Source organism: Canis lupus, chromosome 15 (genome assembly GCF_003254725.2).
Source record: "Canis lupus dingo isolate Sandy chromosome 15, ASM325472v2, whole genome shotgun sequence".
NCBI lineage: Eukaryota > Metazoa > Chordata > Mammalia > Carnivora > Canidae > Canis > Canis lupus.
The window spans coordinates 40,219,720-40,244,394 of NC_064257.1; the positions used below are offsets into that span (position 1 = coordinate 40,219,720).

A 24,675-nucleotide genomic window follows, 5' to 3' on the forward strand; every position below is an offset into this window, starting at 1 on the left:
TTCTAAAGATTAGTTTGTTCTCTACGTTCCAACACCTCCATAGAAGCAGGCAAGAGCTTTCCAACACAAAATGTTCTCTAACAAAAAATTTAGCAGATGCCACAGAAAGAGAAGGAAACCTTAGGCAGGAAAATATTAAGTATTTCCACTTCTGGAAAGATGAAGCAGATATTTTTTTCCTATTCTTCCTATTAATACAGTAGTCTGCTCCACCTTATCTGAAAGTGATTTGTTCTAAGAACGCCAGTGAATGCCTGAAACCATAGATGGTACTGAACACTATATATACTATATTTTTTTCCTATATATATACACACCTTTGATAAAGTTTAATTTATAAATTAGGCATGGTAAGAGGTTAACAGCAATAACTAATAATAAAATAGGATAATTATAATAATATACTGTAATGTGAGTTATATGACTGTGGTCTCTCTCTCTCTCAAAATAACTTACTGTACTGTATTCACTCTTCTTGTGATGATATGAGATTAACGGCCTACATGATGAAATGAAGTGAGGTAAATGATGCAGTTTATGCTACTGTTGACCACCTGATGACAAGTCAGAAGGAGGAACACCTGCTTCCAGATTGCAATTGACCATAGGTAATTGAAACCATAAAGAGTGAAAATGCTGAAGAAGAATACTGCTGTAAAACTAAAAATCCTGGACATTACATATAAAACAAACATGAGAATAACAAAAGGTCAGACAGGCTAGGGCCTCTGGGACATGAAGAATGACACAGTGGTGAGTTCCCTGAGCATCTATTTTGCCTGATATATCCCAGTCTTAGAGCTGAAGAAGCTGGTAAATGACAACAGGTGTGTGGAGGTTGGGGGACACAAAACCTAGATCAGAAAATGGGCAGCTAAACAAGACAGAAAAGTTTTAGAAAATGACTGTACAATTCCAGCCAAATATCATAGAATGAAGTGTTCCCCCTAACACACATCAGAAAAGGCCAACTAGGAAGCCTAGTTTCCATCACCACAAGCCTATAACAAAGTACCCCTTTCCATTCCTTCTGGGATAAGGTCATAGGAGGTCTACCAGAGAATCAGGACTTTCAACATTGCCCAGTAGTGACAAGATCACCTTCACCATGGTGTCAGTGAAGACTACTTCCACCCAGAGAAGTAATAAGTCACTCTACTGGGTATTAATAGAGACCAAATAGGGAACCTGGGCTTCTACCTCCACCTGACAGTAACAAAGTATTATTTTCCCTTACCCTGCTGAAGTGGTGTCAGAGAAAGCAAACTAAAACAGAAGGTGTAAGTAATATCTAGGGTCCCATGACATAATATGAAAACGTTCAGGTTTCAACTGAAATTCACCTTTTTAGAGCAGGAACTAGGAAGATCTTAAACTGAATGAAAAAAGACATTTATATATGCCAATACAGAAGTGATGGATATATCAGACTTATTTGACAAAATTTTAAGACAGCCATAATAAGACTGCTTCCGGAATTAGGACATGCTAGAAATAAATGAAAAAAAAAAAAAAAAAAACAGAAGATCTTAGAAAAAAATAGACTGTCTCAGCAAAAACAGCATATATAAAGAATCAAATGGAAATTTTTTTAACTGAAGAATACTAAATAAAATAAAAATCTCAATAGATGGGTTCAACAAAGAAAGGAAGAGACAGAGGAAAGAATTAGCAAACTGGAAGGTAACCCAATAGAAATTACCCAATCTGAACAATAGAGAGAACATAGTCTTTTAAAAAATGAAATTAGTTTCCAGGATCTGTGTAAGTATAACAAAAAAATCTAACATCCATGTCATCAGAGCCCTAGAGGAGAAAAGACAGAGCAAAGCTAAAAAGTACTCAAAGAAATAATGTATGAACTTCCCAAATTTTACAAGAGACATAAACCTACAGGTTCAAAAGTTGAGCAAACTCCAAATGGGATAAACCCAAAGAAATACATGACAAGATACACTGAAATAAATTTCTGAAAACTAGTAACAAAGAAAAAATTCTAAAAGTAGCCAGAAAAAAAAATAAAAAAAAATGAAAGTAGCCAGAGAAAAATGACACCTTGCCTATATGAGGAAAATAATCACTCTGGGAAGCGAATTAGGGGTGGTGGAGGGGGAGGTGGGCGGGGGGTGGGGGTGACTGGGTGACAGGCACTGAGGGGGGCACTTTATGGGATGAGCAATGGGTGTTATTCTATATGTTGGCAAATTGAACACCAATAAAAAATAAATTTAAAAAAATAAAAATAAAGAAAATAACCAGAGTGACAGCAAATTTTTCAAGAAATAATTGAAGCCAAAAGAAAGTAGCACATATTTTTTAAGTGCTGGATAAAAAGAACTGTGGACTCAGAATCCTATACCCCACAAAAATATCTTTTGAGAATAAAGGGGACATCAATACATATTAAGATGAAGGGAAATGAACACAATTTTTATTAGTATATCTATGCTAAAAGAGTGGCTAAGGAATGTTCTCTAAAAGAAAACAAATGATAAAAAGGAAGAACCTTGGAATATCAGGAAAGAAGAAAGAATATAATAAGCAAAGATATGGCTAAATATAATAGGCTTTCCTTCTCCTCTTGAATTTTCTAAGGTACATTTCATTGTTGAAGCAAAAATGATAACATTTTAATATAATTGAAATTTTATGTAAATATTTGACAACTGTATTAAAAACTAGATAAACAGACATAAAGGGAGATATGGGTCTTATACTCAAACTGGTAAAATGACAAGTAGATTGTATCAAGTTTATATAATGTATTACTTAAAGCAACAATTGAAAATGCTATATACTAAGAGGCAAACTCAAAACAATGCAGCTAAATAAAAATGGATTCTAAAAAATGTGCAAGTATCCCATAGGAAGGCAAGGGGAAAAAATAAGAACAAACATAAAAAAGTGGCAGACTTACACTCTAACATACCAATAATTACATTAAGTATAAAAGATGGTCTAATATGCCAATAAAAAGAGACTGCCAAGTGTGGAACAGATCAACAAAACCAGGAGTTGGTTTTTTGAAGGAATTAATAAGATAGATAAACCATTAGCCAGCCTTATTAAAAAGAAGAAAGAGAAGGCTCAAATTAATAAAATCATGAATGAGAAAGGAGAGATAACTACCAACACCAAGGAAATACAAACGATTTTAAAAACATTTTATGAACAGCTATACGCCAATAAATTAGGCAATCTAGAAGAAATGGATGCAATTCTGGAAAGCCACAAACTACCAAAACTGGAACAGGAAGAAATAGAAAACCTGAACAGGCCAATATCCAGGGAGGAAATTGAAGCAGTCATCAAAAACCTCCCAAGACACAAAAGTCCAGGGCCAGATGGCTTCCCAGGGAAATTCTATCAAACGTTTAAAGAAGAAACCATACCTCTTCTACTAAAGCTGTTTGGAAAGATAGAAAAGAGATGGAGTACTTCCAAACTCGTTCTATGAGGCCAGCATCACCTTAATTCCAAAACCAGACAAAGACCCCACAAAAAAGGAGAATTACAGACCAATATCCCTGATGAACATGGATGCAAAAATTCTCAACAAGATACTAGGCAAAAGGATCCAACAGTACATTAAGAAAATTATTCACCATGACCAAGTAGGATTTATCCCCGGGACACAAGGCTGGTTCAACACGCATAAAACAATCAATGTGATTGATCATATCAACAAGAGAAAAAACAAGAACCATACGATCCTCTCAATAGATGCAGAGAAAGCATTTGACAAAATACCGCATCCATTCCTGATCAAAACTCTTCAGAGTGTAAGGATAGAGGGAATATTCCTCAACATCTTAAAAGGCATCTACGAAAAACCCACAGCAAATATAATTCTCAATGGGGAGCACTGGGAGTCTTTCCCCTAAGATCAGGAACAAGACAGGGATGTTCACTCTCACCACTGCTATTCAACATAGGTACTGGAAGTCCTAGCCTCAGCAATCAGACAACAAAAAGACATTAAAGGCATTCAAATTGGCAAAGAAGAAGTCAAACTCTCCCTCTTCGCCGATGACATGATACTGTACATGGAAAACCCAAAAGCCTCCACCCCAAGATTGCTAGAACTCATACAGCAATTTGGCAGTGTGGCAGGATACAAAATCAATGCCCAGAAGTGAGTGGCATTTCTATACACTAACAATGAGACTGAAGAAAGAGAAATTAAGGAGTCAATCCCATTTACAATTGCACCCAAAAGCATAAGATACGTAGGAATAAACCTAACCAAAGAGGTAAAGGATCTATACCCTAAAAAATACAGAACACTTCTGAAAGAAATTGAGGAAGACACAAAGAGATGGAAAAATATTCCATGCTCATGGATTGGCAGAATTAATACTGTGAAAATGTCAATGTTACCCAGGGTAATTTACACGTTTAATGCAATCCCTATCAAAATACCATGGACTTTCTTCAGAGAGTTAGAACAAATTATTTTAAGATTTGTGTGGAATCAGAAAAGACCCCAAATAGTTAGGGGAATTTTAAAAAAGAAAACCATAGCTGGGGGCATCACAATGCCAGATTTCAGGTTGTACTACAAAGCTGTGGTCATCAAGACAGTGTGGTACTGGCACAAAAACAGACACATCGATCAATGGAACAGAATAGAGAATCCAGAAGTGGACCCTCAACTTTATGGTCAACTAATATTCAATAAAGGAGGAAATATTATCCACTGGAAGAAAGACAGTCTCTTCAATAAATGGTGCTGGAAAATTGGACATCCACATGCAGAAGAATGAAACTAGACCACTCTCTTGCACCATACACAAAGATAAACTCAAAATGGATGAAAGATCTAAATGTGAGACAAGAGTCCATCAAATCCTAGAGGAGAACACAGGCAACACCCTTCTTGAACTCGGCCACAGTAACTTCTTGCAAGATACATCCACGAAGGCAAAAGAAACAAAAGCAAAAATGAACTATTGGGACTTCATCAAGATAAGAAGCTTTTGCACAGCAAAGGATACAGTCAACCAAACTAAAAGACAACCTACAGAATGGGAGAAGATATTTGCAAATGACCTATCAGATAAAGGGCTAGTTTCCAAGATCTATAAAGCACTTATTAAACTCAACAGCAAAGAAACAAATAATCCAATCATGAAATGGGCAAAAGACATGAACAGAAATCTCACAGAGGAAGACATAGACATGGCCAACATGCACATGAGAAAATGCTCTGCATCACTTGCCATCAGGGAATTACAAATCAAAACCACAATGAGATACCACCTCACACCAGTGAGAATGGAGGAAATTAACAAGGCAGAAAACCACAAATGTTGGAGTGGATGCGGAGAAAAGGGAACCCTCTTACACTGTTGGTGGGAATGTGAAATGGTGCAGCCACTCTGGAAAACTGTGTGGAGGTTCCTCAAAGAGTTAAAAATAGACCTGCCCTACGAACCAGCAATTGCACTGCTGGGGATTTACTCAAAGATACAGATGCAGTGAAATGCCGGGACACCTGCACCCCAAAGTTTATAGCAGCAATGTCCACAATAGCCAAACGTGGAAGGAGCCTCGGTGTCCATCGAAAGATGAATGGATAAAGAAGATGTGGTTTATGTATACAATGGAATATTACTCAGCCATTAGAAATGACAAATACCCACCATTTGCTTCAACGTGGATGGACCTGGAGGGTATTATGCTGAGTTAAATGAGTCAATCGGAGAAGGACAAACATTATATGTTCTCATTCATTTGGGGAATATAAATAATAGTGAAAGGGAATAGAAGGGAAGGGAGAAGAAATGGGTGGGAAACATCAGAAAGGGAGACAGAACATAAAGACTCCTAACTCTGGGAAATGAGCTGGGGGTGGTGGAAGGGGAGGAGGGTGGGGGGTGGGGATGGATGGGTGACGGGTACTGAGGGGGGCACTTGACGGGATGAGCACTGGGTGTTATTCTGTATGTTGGCAAATCGAACACCAATAAAAATAAATTTATTATTATAAAAAAAAGAAAACAGAGAATTATTCCCAATGTATTTTATGAAGCTAGAATAACTGTGATGTCAAAACCAGACACAGCTATTACATGAAAAAGAACTACAGATCAATATTCCTCATGATGCAAAAATCCTTAACACAATATTAACAGAATTCAGAAATATATAAAAATAAATATACACCACAACCAAGTGAAGTTTATTCCAGGAATACAAGGCTGGCTAAATATTTGAAAATCAATCAATGTAACTCATCACGTCAAAGGACTAAAGAAAACTATCATATTACCATATCAATCAATGCAGGAAAAGCATTTGACAAAATTCAACATTCATCCATAATAAGAAACAAAAACTCTCAGAAAGATGGGAAATAGGGAATTTCCTCAATTTTGTAAAGGCATCTACTAAAGTCTTACAGCTAACATTATATCTAAGAGTGAAAGATTAAATGCTTTTTTTCATCCAGACTGGGGGACAAGGAACGGGTATCTACTCTTAATACTCTTATTCAATATTATATGGAAGTTGAAGCCAGTGCAATAAAGAAAGAGAAGCTATATATACAGATTGGAAAGGAAGAAATAAAACTCTCTCTGTTTGAAGATGACATGATTGTGTCGAAAATACCAAGAACTAATAAGTAGATTCAGCAAGGTCTCAGGATACAACACAAATATACAAATATCAATTGTATTTCTACATATTAACAAACACATAGGCACTAACATTAAAAATACAATATCATTTATAAGGACTCATAAAAATTAAGGCGGAAAATAGTGGCAGAGTAGGAGGACCCTAGGATCCTCTTGTCCCATGAATACAACTTTATAACTATCAATTCCTCCTACATACTCCAGAAATCAACTTGAAGAGAGGCAGAACAAACTCCACAACTAGAGGTAGAGAAGAGACCACATGGGAGAAAGCAGGAAGTGCAGAGACATGGTTTGGGAGAGAAACAGACTGTGGCAACTGTGGTGGTAAGAGAGCTGTGGTCCCAGGGAAGGGCAAGAGACAGACTATCACTCAGGAGAGTGCATGAGGAAGACAATTCCCTAGAGTAATTGGCTTGGAGAGTGAAAAGAGCTGAATTTCAGAAGTTCTTGCAACCAGCAGGTCTTAAAGCCTAGAGTTTTAAAGGTCAGTGGGCTGGGGAGAGCCCAGAGGCATTGGGGCTTCTCTTGGAGAGAAGGCAGGGCAAATAGCCAGAAAATATACAGCAAGAAAACAGCCTCAAGAGCAACTGGGGCACACAGTAGGGGAGGTTATTTGCTTTTCTTGGAACATGTCCCAGAGAGGCAGCATTCATGGAGAGACCCCTCTGGGAACAAAGATAACTGGCCTCCACTGCCCTTCAGCATAAACACAGGGCCACCTGTGGGCACCGGCATAGTGCTGACGCTCACTACCTAACTTGCTTACACCAAGACATCCCCCTACACACACACTCCACTGGAACTGCCCATCCCAGTCACACTTGCCTCAGTCCCACTACAGTGGGACCTCTCCCACAGAAGACTGGCCCTAACCCCTGCCCACACCATGTCTTCCTACCTGTGAATTCTGTAGGGCCTCAGTTCTGGCAGCTGTGGCAACAGGTCACATTTCACAAGGAGACCAGAGTATACCTAGTTAAAATTCCCCACATTCCAGGTCAGGGAATAAACACTGCTCACAACAGGCAGAGAGCCTATGCAGACAATTGGCCTGAGGGATAAAGTGGCCAGGACACACAGCAGAGTGCACCCAGCACATAGTGGAAACACTCTGTGAAGTACCAGGCCCTGGCGAACAGGTGACCCTACACCACAGGGAGCTATAGAACCTCTTCTTCATAACGCCATTAGCTTCAAGAGCAAGAAGCGTAGCTGACTCTTCTAACACACAGAAGCAGGCATGGAGATTTAGATGAGAGAGGACAGAAGAATTTGCCCCAAATGAAAGAATGGGACAAGGCCACAGCTAGAATTTAAATGAAACAGATACAAGTAACATTCTTGATAGAGAATTTATAGTAATGATCATAAGAATAGTTGCTGGGGGATCCCTGGGTGGCACAGCGGTTTGGCGCCTGCCTTTGGCCCAGGGCGCGATCCTGGAGACCTGGGATCGAATCCCACGTCGGGCTCCCGGTGCATGGAGCCTGCTTCTCCCTCTGCCTATGTCTCTGCCTCTCTCTCTCTCTCTCTCTCTCTCTCTCTCTGTGTGACTATCATAAATAAATAAAAAAAAATTAAAAAAACAAAAAGAATAGTTGCTGGACTTGAGAAAAGAGATTAACACAGCAATAAGGAATAACATAACAGAGATAAAGGGCCCAATAAATGAAATCATAAATATGCTTTTCTTATCACATTAGCACAGAGATAAAGAATAACATAGTAGAGATAAAGGGCCTAATAAATGAAATCAGAAACATTCCTGATGGAATGAACAGCAGGCTGGAAGAAACATAGGAACAAATCAATGACCTAAAAGACATATTAATGGAAAGTAATAAAGCTGAACAAAAAAGAGAAAAAAATTATGAAAAATGACAATAGACTTAAAGAACTTGGTAACTCCATCAAGCAAATAATACTCATATTATAGGAATCCTAGAAGAAGAGAGAGAAGAGAGGGCAGAAAATTTACCTAAAGAAAGAATAGCTGAAAAAAAAAAAAGAAAGAATAGCTGAAAACTTCCCTAATCTAGGAAAGGAAACAGATATCCAGATCCAGGAGGCACAGAGAATCCCCAACAAAATCCACAAAAGCATATCCACACCAAAGACATATTGTAATTAAAATGGCAAAATATAGTTATAAAGAAAAGAATCTTAAAAGCAGCAAGACAAAAGACAACAGTTACATATTAAGGAAACCCCATAAGGCTATCAGCAGATTTTCCAGCAGAAACTTCCCATGTCAGAAAGGACTGGCATGATATATATCCAAAATGTTGAATGGGAAAAATTTAAAGTCAAGAATATTCTATCCAACAAGGCTATCATCCAGAAAAGAAGGAGAGATAAAGAGTTTCTCAGACAAACAAAAACTAAAGCAGTTCATCACCATTAAACCAGCCCTGCAAGAAATACTAAAGGGGACTCTATGAGTAGAAAGGAAAGATCAAAAGTGATGGCATGAAGGTAGGAAACACAAAAAGAATAAAAAGTGAATATTTCTATAAAATATCAGTTAAGGAACTCACAAAATAAAGGGTGCAATATATGACAACATATACCTGAAACTTGAGGAGGAGAGGAGTAAAGAATAGTTTCAAAGTTAATATAGACTGCTATATGCAGAAGATGTTATATACAAATCTAATGGTAACCACAAATCAAAAAACGCTAATAAATATGCAAAGAATAAAGAGAAAGAAACCTAAATTTATCACTAAAGAAAACCAGCAAAAAAAAGAAAAAGAAAGAAAAAGAAAACCAGCAAACCATGAAAAAAAGACAAGAAAGGATCAGAGAAAGTCTTCAGAAACAACCACAAAACAAGTAATATAATGGCAATAAGTACATATCTATCAATAATTACTTTAAATGTAAATGGAAAAAATGTCCCAATCAAAATACAGGATAAAAAAAACAAGATCCATCTATATGTTTCTTGCAAGAGACTCGTTTTAGACCTAAACACACCTGCATATTAAAAATGAGAGGGTGGAGAACCATATGCAAATGGATGTTAAAAGAAAGCTGGAGAGGCAATACTTATATCAGACAAACTAGACTTTAAAAAAAGATTCTAGGGCAGCCCGGTGGCTCAGCAGTTTAGCTCCGCCTTCATCCCAGGGAGTGAACCTGGAGACCCGGGATCAAGTCCTCCATCGGGCTCCCTGCGTGGACCCTGCTTCTCCATCTTCCTGTGTCCCCACCTCTCTCTCTCTCTCTCTCTCTCTCTGTGTCTCTTTTTGAATAAATAAATAAAATCTTAAAAAAAAAGATTGTAGAGCATTTGGGTGGGCTCAGTCAGGTAAGCATGTGGCTTGATTTTGGCTCAGGTGATGCTCTCAGGGTTGTGAGATTGAACCCCACATCAGGCTCCATGCTCAGCACAGTCTGCTTGAGATTCTCACCCTCTCCCTCGCCCCTTCCCCCATTAATTAATTAATTAATTAATTTTTAAAATCTTTTAAAAATAAAAAAGATTCTAATAAGAGACAAAGAAGGACACTATATAATAATAAAAGGAACAATCCAACAAGAAGATATAATAATTGTAAAGATGTCAAAATACATAAAACAGTTAGTAACAAACAAATGCACTAATTAATGGTAATACAATAATATTAGGGGATATTAACACCTCACTTACAACAATGGACAGATCATCTAAACAGAAAATCAAGCAAACAATGGTTTTGAATGACACACTACCAGATGGATTTAACAGATATATTCAAATCATTCAATTGTCAAACAGCAGAATACACATTCTTTTCAAGTGCACATGGAACATTCTACAGAGTAGGTCACATACTAAGCCACAGAACAAACCTCAACAAGTTAAAAAAGATCTAGGTCATACCATGCATCTTTTTTGATCATAACACTACGAAACCAGAAGTCAATCACAAGAAAAAAAAATCTGAAAGACCATGAATACATGGAGGTTAAATAACATCATGCTAAATAATGAGTGGGTCAACTAGGAAGCAAAAGAAGAAATATAAAAGTACATGGAAACAAATGAAAATTAGAATACAATGGTTCAAAAGCTTTCCAGAAAGTGGTTCTAAGAGGGAAGTTCATAGCAGTATAGGTCTACCTCAAGAAGCAAGAAAAATCTCAAATAAACAACCTAACATTACACCTAAATGAGCTAGAAAAAAAAATTAACAATGCCTAAAACCAGCAGATTGAAGGAAACAATAAGGATTAGAGCAGGAAAAAATGATATAGAAACTGATACAGAAACTAAAAAATCATAAAACAGATTGATAAAAACCAGGACCTGGTTCTTTGAAAAAATTAATAAAACTGATAAGCCTCAAGAAAAAAAGAGAAAGGATTCAAATAAATAAAATTACAAATGAGAGAGGAGAAATAACAATCAACACCACAGAAATACAGTTATAAGAGAATATTGTGAAAACAACAAATTGGACAACCTAGAAGAAATAAATTCCTAGAAACATAATCTAAGAAAACTGAAACAGGAAGAAATAGAAAATTTGAACAGATCAATTACCAGCGAATAAAGTTGCAGGATACCAAACTGATCTTCCAAATCTGTTGCATTTCTATACACCAATAATGAAGCAGAAGCAGAAGAAAGACAAATTAAGAAAACAATCCCATTTACAATTACACCTAAAACAATGAAATAGCTAGGAATAAACTTAACAAATGAAGTGAAACACCTGTTCTCTGAAACCTATAAAGCACTGATGAAATACATTGAAGATGACACAAAGAAATGGAAATATATTCCCTTCTCATGGATTGGAAGAACAGATATTCTCAAAATGTCTATACTACCCAATCTACACATTTAATGCAATCACTATCAAAATACAATTCTAAAATTTATATGGAACCACAAAAGATGCCAAATAGCCAAAGTAAGCTTGAAAAAAAAAAAAGCTCGAGGCATCACAGTTTCAGACTTCAAGTCATATTACAAAGCTGTAGTGATCAAGACAGTGTGATACTAATGCAAAAAGAGACCTATGGATCAATGAAACACAACAGAAAATGGTCAATTAATCTTCAACAAAGCAGTAAAGATTATCTAATGGGAAAAAAACAGTCTCTTCAACAAATGGTGTCAGGAAAACTGGTCAGCAGCTTGCAAAAGAATGAAACTGGACCACTTTCTAATACTACACAGAAAATAAATTCAAATAGATGAAAGTCCTAAATGTGAGACCTTAAACCATAAAAATCCTAGGAGAGAACAGGCAGTAACTTCTCTGACATGGCCCACAGCAACTTCTTTCTAGATAGGTCCCTGGAGGCAGAGGAAACAAAAGCAAAAATAAACCATTGGGACTACATCAAAATAAAAAGCCTCTGCATAGTAAAGATAACCATTCACAAAAGTAAAAGGCAACTTACTGAATGGGAGAAGATTTTTGCAAGTGACATATCTGATAAAGAGTTTGTATCCAAAATATTTAAAGAAATTATAAAAGTCAACACCCAAAAAACAAATAACCCAATAAAAAATGGGCAGAAGACATGAACAAACACTTCTCCAAAGAAGATACTAGCCAACAGACACATTAAAAAATGCCCATCATCACTCATCATCAGGGAAATGTGAACCAAAACAACAGGGAGATATCACCTCACACCAATCAGAATGGCTAAATTAAACAACACAATATAATAGATATGAATAGTAGCCAACCATAAAAAGAATGAAATCTTGCCATTTAAATGACATGGATAGAGCATGAGAGTATAATGCTATGTGAAATAAGTCGGTCAGAGAAAGGCAAATACCATATGACTTTACTCATATGTGGAATTTAAGAAACAAAACAAAGCAGCAAAGGTAAAAAAAAAGAGAGAGAGAGAAAGAGAGATGAACCAAGAAACAGACTCTTAACAAAAGAGAACAAACAGATGGTTACTAGAGGGGAGGTGGTTGGGGGATGGATTAAACAGGGGATGGGGATGAAGGAAAAAACTTGTCATGATGAGAACCAGGTGATGTACGGAATTGTTGAATCACTAAATTGTATCTCTGAAACTAATACACCACTGTATATGTTACTTAATATACTGGAAATAGAATAAATACTTTTAAAAAATTATGGGGCCCCTGGGGGCTCAGCTGGTTAAACATCCAAATCAAGATTTTGGCTCAGGTCATGTTCTGAAGGGTTGTGGGATCCAGCGCCTCACTGGGTTCCACACTCAGTGGGGAGTTTGCTTGAGATTCTCTCCCTCTGCCTCTATCCCCATTCATGCTTGCTCTCTCTCAAATAAATCTTTTTTAAAAACCTAAATTTTTTAATTGTGAAGCATAAATCTCACTAAACATATACAGAACTTATATACTGAAAATTACACAATGGATATGAAAAAAATCAGAGACCTAAATACCTGAAGAGATATACTATATTTATGGATTCAAAGATTCAACATAGTAAAGATGTCAGTTCTCCCCCAAATTAATATATAGGTTTAATGCAATTGTATCAAAATCTAAGCAACATTTTTTAGAAATACAGATTATTCATTGAAAAGACTTTCTTCCAGTGGATAGTTTTTCCTGCTTTGTCGAATATTAGTTGACCATAGAGTTGAGGGTCCATTTCTGGATTCTCTATTCTGTTCCATTGATCTATGTGTCTGTTTTTGTGCCAGTATCGCACTGTCTTGATGACGACAGCTTTGTAGTACAACCTGAAAGCTGGCATTGTGATGCCCCCAGGTATGGTTTTCTTTTTTAATATTCCCGTGGCTAAAAAAAATCCCCTGGCTATTTGGGGTCTTTTCTGATTCCACACAAATCTTAAGATGATTTGTTCCAACTCTCTGAAGAAAGTCCATGGTATTTTGATATGGATTGCATTAAACGTGTAAATTACCCTGGGTAACATTGACATTTTCACAATATTAATTCTTCCAATCCATGAGCATGGAATATTTTTCCATCTCTTTGTGTCTTCCTCAATTTCTTTCAGAAGTGTTCTGTAGTTTTTAGGGTATAGATTCTTTACCTCTTTGGTTAGGTCTATTCCTAGGTATCTTATGCTTTTGGGTGCAATTGTAAATGGGATTGACTCCTTAATTTCTCTTTCTTCAGTCTCATTGTTAGTGTATAGAAATGCCACTGATTTCTGGGTATTGATTTTGTATTCTGCCACACTGCCGAATTGCTGTGTGAGTTCTAGCAATCTTGGGGTGGAGTCTTTTGGGTTTTCTATGTACAGTATCATGTCATCTGCGAAGAGGGAGAGTTTGACTTCTTCTTTGTCAATTTGAATGCCTTTAATGTCTTTTTGTTGCCTGATTACTGAGGCTAGGACTTCCAGTACTATGTTGAATAGCAGTGGTGAGAGTGGACATCCCTGTCTTGTTCCTGATCTTAGGGGAAAGACTCCCAGTGTTTCTGCATTGAGACTGAGATTTGCTGTGGGATTTTTGTAGGCGGCTTTTAAGATGCTGAAGAATATTCCCTTTACCCCTACTCTGAAGAGTTTTGATCAGGAATGGATGCTATATTTTGTCAAATGCTTTTTCTACATCTATTGAGAGGATCATATGGTTCTTGTTTTTTCTCTTGTTGATATGATCAATCACATTGATTGTTTTATGAGTGTTGAACCAGCCTTGCATCCCAGGGATAAATCCCACTTGGTCATAGTGAATAATCTTCTTAATGTACTGTTGGATCCTTTTGGCTAGTATCTTGCTGAGAATCTTTGCATCCATGTTCTTCAGGGATATTGGTCCATAATTCTTTTTGGTGGGGTCTTTGGTTTTGGAATTAAGGTGATGCGGGCCTCATAGAACGAGTTTGGAAGTATTCCATCTCTTTCTATCTTTCCGAACAGCTTTAGTAGAATAGGTATTGTTTCTTCTTTAAACGTTTGATAGAATTCCCCCTGGGAAGCCATCTGGCCCTGGACTTTTGTGTCTTGGGAGGTTTTTGATGACTGCTTCAATTTCCTCCCTGGTTATTGGCCTGTTCAGGTTTTCTATTTCTTCCTGTTCCAGTTTTGGTAGTTTGGTTTTCCAGAAATGCATCCATTTCTTCTAGATTGCCTAATTTATTGGTGTATAGCTGCTCATAATAAGTTTTAAAAATCGTTTGTATTTCCTTGGTATTGGTAGTGATCTCTCCTTTTTCATTTGTGATTTTATTAATTTGAGTCCTTTCTCTTTTATTTTTAGTAAGGGTGGCTAATGGTTTATCATTCTAAACTTTAGATGGAAAGGCAAAGGAACTGGAATAACTAAAACAATTTTGAAAAATAAGAATACAGTAGAAGGAGTTAGTGTACATGATTCTAGACTTATGATAAAGCTACAAAAATCAAGACCACCTAGTACTGGCAGAGGGACAGACACATAGATTAATAGAAAAGAATAGAAAAACCAGAAATAAGCTCACACAAATATGCCTAACTGATTTTTAAAAATATTTTATTTATTTGAGAGAGAGAGAGAGTGTGTGTGTGTGTGTGAGAGAGAGAGAGAGAGAGAGAGAGAGCAGGGGGAGGAACAGAGGGAAAGGGGCAAGCAGACTCTGAGCTGAGCAGGGTCAACCCCTGACCCTGAGATCATGACCTGAGATAAAATCAAATCAGGTGCCCAAATTACTGAGCCACCCAGAAACCCTACCTAACTGATTCTTTTATATAGGTGTTGTCTTTTTTCAATGGAAAATTTTCCATAAGGAAACTGAACATCCATAAGGAAAGAGGGAAAAAAATCAATATAAGTTCATGCCATTGAGGAAAACTAGGTAAAGGGTATATGGGATCTTTCTGTATTATTTCTTTAAATTGCATATACATCTACAATTATACCAAAATAGAAAGCTTAATTTTAAAGAATTTAGTCAACTCTGTTCTTTGATATGGCTATGTACAGATGAATAGAGAAGACTGGAAGGACGGTCATACCAATATTTTTTTTAAAAAAGGAGAATTCAGTTTTTATAACTCAAACCTTGAAGAAGCAGCTCTTACCTGCAGCAAAGCTCCCATTAGTGATGCCAGTGCAGCCATTCCTATGCACAGAACTCCAAACAGCACACCTAGATGGATGATATAAGAGCCAGTGTAAAATTCAGACCCAGAGGATTACAGTTCTCAGCAGAATAAGTTACCCCACCTTTGATTCAAAGTAATTAATATGATTGTGGTGAAAAATGACCACATACATCAAGTCAGCCAAAAAAAAAGGAAGAGGTGTTTTCCTACAGGATCAGCAGTGTGCAAGTAGGAAAGAAAATTCTGATATTGTGACCTAGGATTAATGACATCAGGTTATATAAGTAAAAAAAAAATCCCTAGCATTAACTATAGGGACTTAAAAGCTAAGAACTATTGTGTTATTAATCTAATCCTCCATAAACATTTGTTTATAAAGGAAGGCTCAGGTCTCTGTTTTCAGTTTGCCAGAAACAGGACACAATCCAGCTCTGCTCTGTATGGCATGATGGGGGAGGGGAAGGAGTAATAAACATCAGAAATTAGCATCCTCTGATTTGAAGTGTTCATTTATTCTGGGAAGTGACAATCCATACCAATGGGTGGTTTAAGACCTCTAGCACTCTTGTTGTCTCCATCAATATCTCTAAGCCTTTCCTTAAATACAAAGAAAGATGGTATCAAATATATTACCCATCCTACCAAATTGTTTCCCCAAACTTTATAGAAATTCTCAAGCCACCACTACTGATTAGATTATGAAATATGGGATGTTTTTTTCTCTTTTGGCTTTCAGTATTTTCTAGATTTTCACCAAACACATGTTTTACTTTTAAAATTATAGGAAAACTTACACACACGCCTCCAGGTTTTTATTTTTGAATATTTCCATTCAGCACAAATCACCTGAAATCTGTCAATATAATTTCCCACACATCAAAATCAAAACACACACAAAAAAGAATTGATAACTTTGCTCATCATAAAGTTAGTGCATCCTTACATCTATCTTATTTACACTATCACTCACAAATTTGTTAAATATATTGGGTAAATACCCTTATTGCACCTGAAAGAAAATTTTGCATTAAGTTTTTACAAAGAGCTCATGTCGCAATGATTTTTTTGTGCCTCCAAATCCTAATGTCAATAGTATTTCTAACATATTTAGCTTGATTCTTCTCTGATAGCTCATGACTAGTCACCACTGTGGGGTTTTGGTATTCAAAGTTAGTGGAAACACATTCAAATTATTTTTGCCATGTTATTCTCTATGACGTTCTTACTATATATACCTCAAGACAATGACTTATATATAACCCTTCAAAGTAAATGAACACCTCATCTATACTAGTAGAATTGATTTGTTATTATTATCAACATCCTTCCTTGAGCACCAGTTAGTACCTCTTATTTTATATTCATCATCTCTAAACCTCATAGTACCCACAAGATGAATATTTTTTGTTCCATCTTTCATACAAAAAATTCAAGCCGTATTGGGTTATTGGGTTTACTTGAAGCTAGTAAATTGGTAAAGCAAGATTGGGTCTGTCTGGCTTCAAAAGCTTCTATTTAAAATCATACAGCTTCAATAATCCTATAATAAATCAATCTAAATACTCTTCAGGAAACATTGTATCATTCTGAAATTATGCTCCAGGATTAAAATTGGGTGCATAATAAAACAATGCAATGTTATTTAAATTTAAAGGACACTGAAGAATATAAATTAAGTATTTATTCCAGGCTATAGTCGAGACAATTACATAAAGAATTATGGCTCAAAATAGAATATTGTTTACTATTTCTTTGACAGCCTATTAGTGTTACTGGATTGAGGTTAAACATTCTTTTTAAAAAACAAGTCTGTTAGTCATTCATTCCAGAACACATATGATCACAATGTCAAACATAAAGAACGAAGTATGCTAGACAAATTTCTTTGAGTCAGATTGTTACATTTGGGACATCTGGGAACTCAGGTCTTAAACTGATATTTCCATTCAACTGATATTTAACCCATAATAAGGTCCTACAATCTATCGATAGAAGTTCCTTGTACAATTTAAATTACTATCTCCAGGTCAGTCTACATGTACAGACCGAATAGATAATCAAGTGAAAAAGCAGAACACTATTTCTTTATCTTCAATTCATACACATGGAAAATATATGTACTTTAAACTGATAGTGCTCTCTTAGGTAATAAGGAAGAAGTGTGGCTCTTGGCTAAGGGTATTTCTTAAAACCCTTGGCTAAAGTTTGAAAAGGAAAAAGGTTGAATAATTTTCTGTGGCTAAGAATTTGGGATAGGAAGAAGTGAGAAAAGGACAGCCATATAAGGACCTTAGAAATTGTTCCTTGTGATCCCCTGACAATTAATTGCTTGAAGTGTCCCTCAAATCTTGATTGCAAATATGGCATGACTACATTTAGTCAGAGGTATGCATATGTATATATACATTTATACTTGGAAGTTCTAACTTTCTAACTCTGTATCTTCCATGGAAAAGAATTTCAGGTATTTCTAAAAATCATCTCCTGGAGGCAAAATGGAATTATGGAAATGGAAACTCACTCATTCCCTGGGAAATCCAAGAGAGAGACCTTTCTGAGAGTGATCTGAAGTGAGGTTTAATTAGATCTTCCACAGTTACTGCTGCTAAGGCATTAATACTGGAGGACACTGTGCTGTAAGAGAAAAATTGATTTATGAGATTTTATATATATTATATATATTTATAATAAAATATAATACTTTATTTTAAAAATATTTTATTTATTTATTTATTTATTTATTTATTTATTTATTTATTTATTTATTTATGAGAGCACAAGCAGGGAGGAGTGGGAGGACAGAGAATAGGGAGAGGGAGAGTTTGAGCTGGGCAGGGAGTCCCATGCCAAGTGAGCCAACCAGGCGCCCTTGATTTATATTTTAACTTTAATAATACTTTATATAGGAATAAGACAGGGGGAACAAACTATCATTTCTGAAATATAACCAGATTTCTGCCGTATTTTTGATGATCACAACATCCTCTTTCTGGAAGCTGTTATCATCCAAGAATGATTCAGGCAAGATCCATAGGCAAAAAAGAACAATATTATATTGGTTCCACTTTGCAATAAATCCTCAGCTTCTATAGAAAGAATCCACACAGACCACATAGTACTACTATATAATAGTAGTATAGTACTACTATATACTTTAAAATATATTTTTCTTTGTGTATAGAAAGGACTGTCATAAATTTTCACAAATCTATGTTATAAATATCAATAATATTAATTTCCTGGATCCTCAGACACATATGCTGTACATGGTTAATAATAAGAATTCCCTGACACAAACATTGGAAGAAAGTACAATGAATAAGTTCAAATACAGAACAAGATTTTTTGAACAGTGTATATTATTCAGCATGTAATAGGAGGTTTTCATTCTAATTTTCCATTTGACCATACTTCAGCTATACATACATTTCAAACCAAGATTATAGGCACCAATTTTTGATGACCAGTGAAAACTACCATCAACTGATCATTATTATGGTGACTCTACAGAGTATGTGATGATGTATTAGACAGTAGAGACCAAGTTAAAAGTGGAGACTGAGGATAATAGATTGGCAGTCCATAGGGATAAGAGTGAGACCAACAGAAAGGATACATGGAGTAGATTACCCAAGTTGGGGCATTTGTGCTCATGTCCAGAATTCAGCTTTATCTCCCAAAATATCCAGTAACAAAAGAAAGATCCCAATGGGGAAACCATGTGTTGTTAGAGTCATAGTTCATACCTTAACGTCCCGCTGTAAGCACAGGCCACAAAAAGTCCAGGAAGTCCTGGAAAATCTTGCAAGATGTCCAGTACCAAATAAGGCATGAGCTGAAAAATTCCAAAATTTACTCCTAAGTGCTATTTGCTATCAAATAAAATGAACCAATGCCTCATTTATCTTGTGTTCATCAAGAATTAAAGGAACCTATTCCACATAATTGAAATTTCCAAATATGAAAAAGTAAACTCTTTTGGTGTTAACTCTTGAAAGAATGGCACAGTAGTTAAGGATATGGGTTCTGAGTTCAGACAGAAATGGATTTTGTTACTTGTCTAAGACTCAGTTTCCTCATCTGTAAAATAGGGGTAATAATACTAACCTCATAGACTTGCTATAAAAGTTAAATTACATAACCTATGTAAAGTTCTTAGTATAGTACATGGAATACAGTAAATGCTTGATAAAAGGTAGCTATTCTCATTCTTCAGAGTAATAAATCACTTTAAAGGAAATGTTTTACATATCTCTATGCTTAAGTAAGCAGCATTCATTTAACTTTACTTGATGACTCAAAGATATCTTTGAGAACTTCAATCACTACTCAGGATTGAACGTGTAATTATAGCCATATACAGTATGAGACATAGTGACAAGTGGAGTAACCTCAGGAAGTTGCTTCTTTTTAAAAAGTTCATGATATCAACTTAATTTTTGATAAATTACTTTAAAATAAATATTAAATAAGGAAGGGAAGGTGTAGTACTCCAGTACTATGTTACATGACAGTCTTTGACAAAACTGCTTTTTTTAAATCAAAAGGTTCCTAAGAGGATAATTTTCTAGAAGGAGGTCCCCCCTCACTTGCACTGAAACATTCTTGATTCTGTCTCTGATTGTACAGAGTGGATGTCACGTCCTATCTTAACAGCCTTTTCTGATTTCATTTGACAATAGTTTGTTATGGGACATGAAAGAACACCGTCCACTGCTACAAGGGTCTGTGTCATTTTAAGAATGTCTCCACTTTATCCAAAGCTTACTAATTTTTTTTATTCTCGGAAAGAACAGCACTTATCTGTATATGAAATCAAGACCCAATTTCCCCAAGATATCTTAACAATATTCCACACATAAGCAAAAGTCAAGTTTCCATTGTCATTGTTATAATGAGATCTAAAATCCTCTACCCTAACATCAACTTTCTCAAAAGTCTTTGGTGTGATATTTCATATTCTGAATGGCCCCCTCGGGGACAGAATCAGCCAGGTGAGACTGATGGAAAAATAGTAAAATTATATCTAGACATTAATCTTGCTTCCTCAGGGTGAGCTCCAGCAGAGTGTCATAGAACTGTATCTTTGCTCTGCTCAGGTTATGATTTTGACCTGACTTTCTACAGAGTGTGCCTTATGTCCATTGTATCCCCAGGGAAATGTTAACTGAATTAGCTCCTCAACAATTAACACAATACTGGAAACATCCAAGTAGGAGGAAACTGCATTCCTTTAAAAAAAAAATTAGCACAGGCTCTTTAAAGGTGCATGCATGAAAAACATCCTGAATGCAGTCTATGACAAGGAGTCTCAAGGGTAGGAATTTGTAAGACATTTTTTGTTGTTGTTATCCAAGGATAGGAGAGGATACATGAGAAACATTTTTAACATCCTTATTGTCTTCGTGATATAAAATACAAATAAAAGGAGATTGACAAAAATCACAGAAAGAGAGAATATAAGGGAAAAGCAAACATGATTCTTAGATTATCTGAGCAAATGGGAAAGATCCATTTATGAACAGAGGGATACATGTGAATATAGGGTGCAGATGAACAGCTCAAGAAGGCTCTAATTTTCCAATTACACAAAGTTGCATTTTTCTAGTAGTATGTGATGCATTTATATCAACATAAAATCCAGTCTATCTTCAATCTAACGAGGCTCCTGGGCTCTTGATTTAGAAGAACGTCTCCGAAAATAATGTTGGCAAGAACTCTGAGAAAAGGAATTCAAGCTTCAAAGTCCAGCAGTCCTAGGTTTGAATTCTAGCTACACTTTCTGGGAAGGTGGTATAAGGCATAGAGGTTAAAGTTAGGACTCTGGCTGCAGCCTGCCTGGGCTTGAAATCTGGTTCCAGGTTTACTGGCTATTATATAACTTGTCTATGACTTAAGTTTCCTCATCTTTGAAAGGGAGATAATCATGGCACCTACCTCAAAGTATAGCACTATGGGTTCAAAGTTGAAATTTAAATAAAGCATTTATAATAGTACGATGAGTACTTGCAACTATTCTTATTTATCAGCTATGTGACCTTGGCCAAGTAATATAACCTCTCTGTGAGTTACTCATTTCCTAATGCCTAAAATTAGAACTACTATTTATGAGAACTAGAAGAGATAAATCATGCAAAGCTCTGGGCACAGAATTTCATCTCATACTTAATACTCAATAAATGTTCATTCATTAGATCTGTTTCTCTATCATTTAAAAACTGGAAGGTAAAACGTTGATGAATAAGTGATCTAAGAATACACACACAATGTTTTACACTATCATGGTTTGTGTTTGCTTGGTTTTTTTCTTTAACTGTGTTTACATTTCTACTCCCAGCCTTGACCTAGTTCTATTTAACACTAGGCTTGAAATTTTCCAGGTATTTAAATCTTTTAATCTTGGATACAGCATTCTTCATTCCTGCTATGCCTGCTAAAATAAATTTTTGCCAAATGCTTTCTAGAAATTTAAATGTGATGATATTGTACTCATTTGCTGTTTCTCTACAAAAATAGTAAGACTCTGTCCTGCCAATTATAAGCTTTCTGGATATCATTAATGTACATGTAAGTAAAACAGGGTACTGAACCTGGTCTGGTGCAGATACTTTGTTGGATGTCCAAGGATCACAGTCATGGTACCTGGAATATAGGGCAAGCCCACATAACACCGAGCAGATGAGAATTGCCCAGAGTCCCAGAAGATTGATGTAGAGAGACCTAAGGAAATGAAAACAAACCAGCAAATGACAATTGTAATTTCCATCCCAAAGATTAGGAAACTTGTTACATAAACAGGAGAGATTTTCATGATTACTCAACAAATGCACATTATCTTTTGGTTATCAAAAAATGCTATCTATTTTATTCTAGCCTAACCTTCTGCCTTTGCTGTCAGTCAACAATGTATTTGGAAATACTTGGAATAGATGGGGGGGTTCTCTATTGAATAAATGTATCCTCCTGGTCAGAGTTCCATGAACATTATCAGCTGCATAATGGTATCCAGTTATGCTACTTCAGGGCTTCATGTCATGAAATAAAGATTTTTAAGGGTCACCAGAGCAGTAACTATTACTCATTTTCCTTTTAAAAGTAATGCAGTTATAAAAAAAATAAAAAATTAAAAGTAATGCAGTTATAAACTGCTAAACATTGTTAGCATCTACGTAGCAACTCATCAAAGTTGTTTAAATGTGGTTTGTAATATCATCTAGTAAGTATGAAAGGCAACCCTGCATTCCTTGAACAGGTATCTTCCCAAATATTCAACATCATAATACCTGGCATGTGTTCCAGGAGATTGTAAAGGTTTGTATAACTGCACTGGGGTCAGATATGAACATAAATCTTGGTTCTACTATATGTGACCCTGGACAAGTAATTTATTTTCTCTGATCTTCCACTTCTTCGTTTACACCTAGAGACAACAATGCCTACCTCACAAAGTTATAAGATGAAATAGTATGTATCATATAGCCCGGTGCTTGGCATGTAATAATATTTGTTAAAAGGTAGTTATTGATATTACGAGTGCTAATGGCATTGAGTTCTATGTCTTGATAGTCAGTTGAATAGTAAACATTGCTCTCGCTGAGGTATCTACATTTTCCCCCCAGTGGTGCTGTAGGGGATAGTGTAACAAGCTGCCCTAGGCTGAAGAGAGGTACAACCTCCAAAGTCATGCCTCCTTCCCTGAGGTGCCTGTCTCCAATGACTACTGGATTCACAATTTTAAAAGACCAGTCTCCTCATCCTAACCTGGGACAAATCTGGGGCCAGCCTAGCTTCACGGCTTCCCCTAAGGCCTTGACTGAGAAGGCATTACAATCCAACTTCTACGGCCAATCCTGCTTTCTTCTCTTTGCTTTCTTCCACAGGTAGTGATTCCCTCACAGACTCTAGCATGCCAACTTCCATCTCAGAGTCTGTTTCAAGAGAACCCACCTTCAACAGGTGCGAAACAACAGATTGCTAGCCTTTTCCCTTGACTGACTAAATTTACTGTATGTTTTGCTATTGTCTAAAAATAGCATATAACTACAGCTCTTCTCCAAATCATCAGAAAATATACCCAGACACTTTCCTGCTCAAACACCCTTGTTCATATTTGAGTTTAATATTTTACTATATAGTTTTATTTGACTTAAATGCCATTCACATAGATGACTTATCAACAACATCTGATACAGTCCCGAATCAATCAATGTCAGTAGGTCTTAACTTTTTGACTGGGATTCATTCTTCCCCTGGAGCCGGTGTTAAGAAATAGGATAAAATGGTTCCTCTCAGCTTGGGGAGTCTGCTCAGGGCCATTCCAAGGGAAATTGCTTCTTATTAAGACAGTTCAGGAGCTCTAATGCTGGTCTCTTAGTTATAAAATAGACCACTTGAGTTTCATGTTTCAAAAAAACAACAGAAGAGCACATGCACAATTAATATGGGAGAGGCATCAGCTCTAGTATGGATTTAAAGTCCAGTGGATTACTGGATGTATAAATTACATTACTTCAAAGTTCCTTAAAATACCAGAACTCCTCAGCTCACTTTTGAAGGATTTTATATCCAGTTACTGTACTGATTTTTGTGTAGATCTTTTACTATAGAATTTTCCAAAGACAGAAAATGTCTAAACTAATTACTCTCAATATATTGAGTTATGACATATGATATCACAATATTTTCATGTTCTCCTTTGAATAGAAATAGAATTTCCATTCCTTGTCCTACTCCAACCACCCTGTTATTCTTAATCTATTTGTAATTTTTAAGTTCCTAAATGTCTGTGGGCTCAGCCAGCTTTATATATCACCATGGGGAGTGGTAGTCACTGTACTGATCTGAGAGAAAGAACCAGCTCTTTGCTCAAACCAAGATGGGCCTGAGAATTCCCTGACCATGTCATCCTTCTGACCTCTGGGCTGTGTCCAAATCAATGTCTATCTGGAATGTTCTCCCACTGTTCTCCACTTGACCACATATGGTCATTATTCAGGATCTTCCAGGTTGAC

At 36.2% G+C, this 24,675-nt stretch overlaps 1 protein-coding gene across 1 annotated transcript in view; it reads right to left on the minus strand.

The window, feature by feature from the left end:
- SLC5A8 (solute carrier family 5 member 8) overlaps positions 1 to 24,675 on the minus strand; it is a 63,109-nt gene that overhangs the window by 21,518 nt on the left and 16,916 nt on the right. Inside the window, exons 7-10 of the mRNA XM_025439267.3 lie at positions 22,255 to 22,384; positions 19,411 to 19,499; positions 18,186 to 18,298; positions 15,641 to 15,708 (exon numbers count right to left, since the gene is read on the minus strand). Coding sequence (XP_025295052.1) covers positions 15,641 to 15,708; positions 18,186 to 18,298; positions 19,411 to 19,499; positions 22,255 to 22,384 — 400 coding nt within the window. The remainder of the gene's footprint in view (positions 1 to 15,640; positions 15,709 to 18,185; positions 18,299 to 19,410; positions 19,500 to 22,254; positions 22,385 to 24,675) is intronic.